The sequence below is a fragment of the Oncorhynchus nerka genome, unplaced genomic scaffold (genome assembly GCF_034236695.1).
Source record: "Oncorhynchus nerka isolate Pitt River unplaced genomic scaffold, Oner_Uvic_2.0 unplaced_scaffold_1737, whole genome shotgun sequence".
Classification (NCBI taxonomy): Eukaryota; Metazoa; Chordata; class Actinopteri; order Salmoniformes; family Salmonidae; genus Oncorhynchus; species Oncorhynchus nerka.
This window is the reverse complement of record NW_027039583.1, coordinates 36,124-43,122: the sequence shown is the minus strand read 5'-3', so window position 1 is coordinate 43,122 and position 6,999 is coordinate 36,124. Positions and strand designations below refer to the sequence as shown.

The following is a 6,999-nucleotide window of genomic DNA, read 5'->3' as shown; positions in this document are numbered from 1 at the left end:
AGCAGGCTGAGAGAGCAGAGAGAAGAGAGCAGGCTAAACGATAGCAGAGAGCATCAGAGAGAGAGAGGGAGAGAGCGGAGAGCAGGCTGAGAGAGCAAAGAGAGAGAGAGAGGGTAGAGAGAGCAGAGAACCGAGAGTGAGAGAGAGAGCAGAGAAAAGAGAGAGAGCAGCAGAGCAGAGAGAACAAATGGCAGAGAGAGAGCAGAGAACAGAAGGAGATCAGAGAGGGCAGAGTGAGCAAGCAGAGCAGAAAGAGAGGGAGAGAGCGACCAGAAAGGAGGCTGAGAGAGAGAGCTAGAGCAGAGAGAGAGAGAGAGCAGAGAGAGGGCAGAGAAGGGAGATAGCAGAGAGAGAGCAGAGAGTAGGCTGGGAGTGCAGAGAGAGAGAGAGAGTGAGAAAGCAAGAGAGAAATCAGAGAGAGCAGAGAGAGAGAGCAGAGAAAGCAGAGAGTAGAGAGGGAGAGAGAACAGAGAGTGCAGAGAGAAAGCAGAAAGAGAGAGAGAGCGGAGATAGAGTGAGCAGAAAGAAGGCTGAGAGAGCAGAGAGAGCGCAGAGAGTAGGCTGAGAGTGCAGAGAGAGCAGAGTGAGAGATATAGCAGAGAGAGAGCAAGCAGAGAGCATGCTGAGAGAGCAGAGAGAGAGCAGAGAGAGAGCAGAGAAAAGAGAGAGCGGCAGAGAGTGCAGAGAACAGAGAGAGCAGAGGGAGAGAGAGAGCAGAGAACAGATGGAGAGAGCAGAAAACAGAGAGAAGAGAGAGCAGAGAGCGAGCAGAGAGAGCAGAGAGCAATAGAGAGAGAGCAGAGAGAGCTGAGATAGAGCAGAGAGCAGCAGAGCAGAGAGAAGAGGGAGAGAGAGAGCAGAGAACATAGAGAGAGCAGAGAGAGAGCAGAGTGAGAGAGCAGAGCGAGAAAGCAGAGAGTGAGAGAGCAGAGAGAAGAGAGAGGGCAGAGAGAGCGAGCAGAAAGAGAGCAGAGAACAGAGAGAGATCAGAGGAAGAGAGAGAGAGCAGAGAGGGAGAGAGAGAGCAGAGAGGGAGAGAGAGAGCAGAGGGAGAGAGAGAGCAGAGAGGGAGAGAGAGAGCAGAGAGGGAGAGAGAGAGCAGAGAAACCAGGGAGCAGAGAGAGCAGAGAGTTGCTGTAGTATCACAACAAATTGTTTAATTCAATTCCACATATTTCATTGTTTCATATTTGTTTCATGTAACCAGTCGCAGGTTAACATCAACCTGACAGAGGCAATATAAAATCAATAACCGAACTGTTTTCACAATGAACATGCTTTTCTTGTTTCAATTATGTTTTATTATGAAAAGTACAATATATCCTTGTATACTTGTACAACTATGGAGCGTATGTCCAGATATAATAATACAATTTGTGTCCAGCATGTGTGTATGTATCCAGTGTGTTTGTGTGTTTGTCCAGTGTGTGTGAGTCACTGACAGAGGGACACTGATTCGCAACCCCAAAGATGAAACCCTGGATAGAGGGGCTCAGTGAATGTGGAGGTGAATGTGATCAGGTGGGTCAGTGTGTCAGAGGAGGCTCTATAGAAGGACAGAATGCCGGCTGGCCAGTCCAGATACACTCCTACTCTGTGGGAGCTGGAGGAGGGGACGTCTATGGCAGGATTCTTATTGTGCCTGGCAATGTAACTGTTGTCATCGCAGTACAGACTCCAGGACTTGTCATTGTATCCAAGCCAACAGTCATCATCCCTTCCTCTCCTGCTGATTCCTTTATATGTCACTCCTATAACAGCCCCTCCACTCCACTCTGCCTCCCAGTAACAGCGCCCAGTCAGACCCTCTCTACACAGCACCTGTCTACGGTCCTCAAATCTCTCTGGGTGATCAGGATACGGCTGCTTCTCTGTCCTCCATGTCACCTTTCTGTTCTCCTCAGACAGAGAGAGGAATCTGTCTACTGTGTTTGGGTCCAGTGTGAGATCACAGACATCTGATGGATGAAACCAGACACAATATTAGAAATCATCATCATTCACATTAGAATGTTAACTCACTTTTCACTAATTCATTTAATGTAGATGTTTCTAGGTATCAAAAGGAGAAGTTAAGGTAACTTGAGACTTTTGTCAGTTATACTGTATGGTAATATAAAACACACTTATTCAGCTTAATTTCACACACACACACACACACACACACACACACACATTGTCAAAGCAACTCTTTGTAGACTTTGGTGTCCCTGATTTCTGTTTCTGTAGAACTACAGCTGATATTTAATATGACCAAGTAAGTAATGATGGTGGTCTTTGACTTTGACTTAACTTGAATTAAGACTTATTCTTAGTCATATTCTTCACAGCAGTCAACACTCACATTTTCTAAGTCCAGGTTTCATTCTGTTCTCTCCACCATGTTCCACACTGTAGCGGTAAGCAGAAGAACAGACAGTCATTGAGGGATACACTTGAACTCACACACACACACACACACACACACCAAGCGAATGTTTGTCTGTGTGTGTCCAGTGTGTGTGTGTCCAGTGTGTGTCCAGTGTGTATCCAGTGTGTGTCCAATGCTTGTATGTGTGTGTGTGTGTGTATGTGTGTACTGTGTGTGTGTGTGAGTCCAGCGTTTGTGTAAGTCCTGTGTGTGTGTGTCCTGTGTGTGTGTGTGTGTGTGTGTTTCCAGTGTGTGTCCAGTGTGTGTGTCCAGTGTGTGTGTATCCAGTGTGTGTTTGTCCAGTGTGTGTTTGTGTGTGTGTGTGTGTGTGTGTGAGTTCAGTGTTCAGTGTGTGTGTGTGTGTGTGTGTCCAGTGTTCAGTGTGTGTGTGTGTGTCCAGTGTGTATGTGTGTGTGTGTGTGTGTGTGTGTGTGTCCTGTGTGTGAGTGTCTGTGTGTGTGTGTATCCAGTGTGTGTTTGTCCAGTGTGTGTCTGCGTGAGTCCAGTGTGTCCAGTGTGTGTGTCTGCGTGAGTCCAGTGTGTCCAGTGTGTGTGTCCACTGTGTGTCTGTGTGTGTGTGTATCCACTGTGTGTGTGTCCAGTGTGTGTGTGTGTGAGTCCAGTGTGTGTGAGTCCAGTGTGTGTCTGTGTGTGTGTATCCAGTGTGTGTGTGTCCAGTGTGTGTCCAATGCTTGTATGTGTGTGTGTGTGTTTACTGTGTGTGTGTGTGTGAGTCCAGCGTGTGTGTAAGTCCTGTGTGTGTGTGTGTGTCCTGTGTGTGTGTGTTTCCAGTGTGTGTCCAGTGTGTGTTTGTCCAGTGTGTGTGTGTGTCCAGTGTGTGTGTGTGTCCAGTGTGTGTGTCCTGTGTGTGAGTGTCCAGTGTGTGTGTGTCCTGTGTGTGAGTGTCCAGTGTGCGTGTCCTGTGTGTGTGTCCAGAGTGTGTGTCATTGAGCACACACATTGGACCCACACACTGAACTCACACACATACACACACACACACACACACACACACTGAACACTGAACTCACACACACACACTGGACACACACACTGGACACTCACACACTGGACACACACACTTAACACTCACACACAGGACACACACACACTGGACACACACTGGACACACCCACACACTGGACACACACACACACTGGACACACACACACACTGGACAAACACACACTGGACACACACTGGAAACACACACACACAGGACACACACACACACACAGGACTTACACACACGCTGGACTCACACACACACACACAGTAAACACACACACACACTGGACAAACATAGTCAGCATATAACTTTGTCCAAGTGGTGGTCAGAATGTTTGTCTTAACTTGCCTGATAAGTCAAACATGTCTGATATGAACATTGACATAAACCCTCTACATACTTGAGTTTCTCCAGTCTGCAGTGTGGATCCTCCAGTCCAGCAGAGAGCAGTCTGACTCCTGAGTCTCCTGGGTGATTGTAGCTCAGGTCCAGCTCTCTCAGGTGTGAGGGGTTTGACCTCAGAGCTGAGACCAGAGAAGCACAGCCTTCCTCTGTGACTAGACAGCCTGACAGCCTGCAAAGAGTCAAATCATATTAAAATCACACTGATATTCTTTGGTGGTGAAAATAGTGGCAGTACATTTTTTAACATTTTCAGATATATCAATGTCCTGAAACCTTCCATATCTATTCATAAAATAGTGTATCATCATAAAAAATTACAAATGATCAAAGTTTTGCCTGCAGATAGAAACATGTATAGTACAAATATGTGAGGAGACTGACCAGACCAGTTTAAAAAGCAGTATCAGTCAAAAGACAGACAGTGAGGAATCAGAATTGAGTGTACAGTCCATATCTATTTAGACAGTGAGGTATCAGATGTAGATTGTGAGTATACAGTCCACACCATATCTATTTAGACAGTGAGGTATCAGATGTAGATTGTATTGAGTATACAGTCCACACCATATCTATTTAGACAGTGAGGTATCAGATTTAGATTGTATTGAGTATACAGTCCACACCATATCTATTTAGACAGTGAGGTATCAGATTTAGATTGTATTGAGTATACAGTCCACACCATATCTATTTAGACAGTGAGGTATCAGATTTAGATTGTATTGTGTATACAGTCCACACCATATCTATTTAGACAGTGAGGAATCAGATTTAGATTGTATTGAGTATACAGTCCACACCATATCTATTTGGACAGTGAAGCTAACATTTTAAATGTGGCTCTATACTCCAACATTTTGGATTTCAGATCAAATGTTTCATATGAGGTGACAGTATATAATGTCACCTTTTATTTGAGTCCCATATTTTAATACATGACTGTTTCACCGTTTAGAAATGAAAAGCACTTTTGTGTATCTAGTCCCCCATTTGAAGAAGTCATAAGTATTCTGACCAATTAACTTATAGTGTATTAAAGTAGTCAAAAGTTTAGTATTTGGTCCCATATTCTTTAAATACAATGACTACATCAGCCTGTGACTGGCATGATTGAGAAAGATCATGAATGAATCATGAATAATAATGAGTAAGAAAGTTACAGAGGCTACAACAAAGCATGCTAACCTCTCAGCATTACCAATAACAGAGGCTACAACAAAACATGCTAACCTCTCAGCATTACCAATAACAGAGGCTACAACAAAACATACTAACCTCTCACCATTACCAATAACAGAGGACACAACAAAACATGCTAACTTCTCACCATTACCAATAACAGAGGCTACAACAAAACATGCTAACCTCTCACCATTACCAATAACAGAGGCTACAACAAAACATGCTAACCTCTCACCATTACCAATAACAGAGGCTACAACAAAACATACTAACCTCTCACCATAACCAATAACTGAGGCTACAACAAAACATGTTAACCTCTCACCATTACCAATAACAGAGGATACAACAAAACATGCTAACCACTCACCATTACCAATAACAGAGGCTACAACAAAACATACTAACCTCTCACCATTACCAATAACAGAGGCTACAACAAAACATGCTAACCTCTCACCATTACCAATAACAGAGGCTACAACAAAACATACTAACCTCTCACCATTACCAATAACAGAGGCTACAACAAAACATACTAACCTCTCACCATTACCAATAACAGAGACTACAACAAAACATGCTAACCTCTCACCATTACCAATAACAGAGGATACAACAAAACATACTAACCTCTCACCATTACCAATAACAGAGGCTCCAACAAAACATGCTAACCTCTCACCATTACCAATAACAGAGGCTACAACAAAACATGCTAACCTCTCACCATTACCAATAACAGAGGCTACAACAAAACATGCTAACCTCTCACCATTACCAATAACAGAGGCTACAACAAAACATGCTAACCTCTCACCATTACCAATAACAGAGGCTACAACAAAACATGCTAACCTCTCACCATTACCAATAACAGAGGACACAACAAAACATGCTAACCTCTCACCATTACCAATAACAGAGGGGGTCTGATCTTTGTACCTCTGTAACTTTCTCATTCATCATTATTCTCGATTAATTCCTGATGATTCATCATCATAGTAGCATCCACATGAATGTAGAAGTGTTCAGAAACATCTTCTATTCTTACTGACAATACAAGTGAAGTGACTCCAAAATGACAGGACATTATTCACCATTCAGTTTCTATTAGGAAAACATCTAAAACACAACCAAGACAAACTGCTAATTAATTCAACAAGTTAGTAGAACCACAAGCTTGATGTAATCACTGCAGGCTTGGAATATGGGACCAAATACTAAACTTATGACAAAAATAATTTATCCAAAATATTATGACTTTTTCAAATGGGAGAACTAGATACATAAAGTGTTTTCATTTATAAACAGTAAAATATATATCTATGAAAATACCTTTAAATAAAAGGTGACATTCTGTACTGTCACTTAATGAGAAACATTAAATCTCAAATCCAAAATGCTGGAGCAGAGCACCAAATGTAAAACTGTAAGCTTCACTGTCCAAACACATATGGTGTGGACTATGTGTGTCTGGTAAACACATGTGGATCTGGTGAACAGTTATCACTTGTTGACCAACTACAGGAATACTGACCTCAGAGTCTCCAGTTTACAGTGGGGATTCCCCAGTCCAGCAGAGAGCAGCTTCACTCCTGAATCCTTCAGGTCATTGTTACTCAGATCCAGCTCTCTCAGGTGTGAGGGGTTTGAAATGAGAACTGAGGCCAACACTTCACAGGATGTGTCTGTGAGTTTACAGCCAGTGAGTCTGAAACACAGAAGAAATACAATACAATGACAGACAGGATGTATTAAAATATTTCGCTTAGCTTTCTCTGCTTACACTGTAACCTGTGCACAAATAACGTGTTGGGTTTAGCCTCAGACCAGAGAGGCACAGCCTAGAAATGACACATTTTCCAAGTATTGCTTGTAGATAGAAAGATGCATATTAACAAATATGTAAGTAGACTGACCAGACCAGTTTAAAAAGATTTAGATTGTATTGAGTATACAGTCCACACCATATCTATTTAGACAGTGAGGT

At 42.9% G+C, this 6,999-nt stretch overlaps 1 protein-coding gene across 1 annotated transcript; it reads right to left on the bottom strand.

Annotated features, from left to right (window-relative positions):
* Positions 1 to 1,275: 1,275 nt before the first annotated feature.
* On the bottom strand, positions 1,276 to 6,791 carry LOC115115492 (stonustoxin subunit beta-like). The gene is made up of 4 exons (XM_065015061.1): positions 6,547 to 6,791; positions 3,820 to 3,993; positions 2,345 to 2,391; positions 1,276 to 1,958 (listed from the first exon to the last, which is right to left on the bottom strand). The coding sequence occupies exons 3-4, from the start codon at positions 2,364 to 2,366 to the stop codon at positions 1,435 to 1,437; spliced, it is 546 nt and encodes a 181-aa protein (XP_064871133.1). The 5' UTR covers positions 2,367 to 2,391; positions 3,820 to 3,993; positions 6,547 to 6,791; the 3' UTR covers positions 1,276 to 1,434.
* Between the last annotated feature and the right edge of the window lie 208 nt (positions 6,792 to 6,999).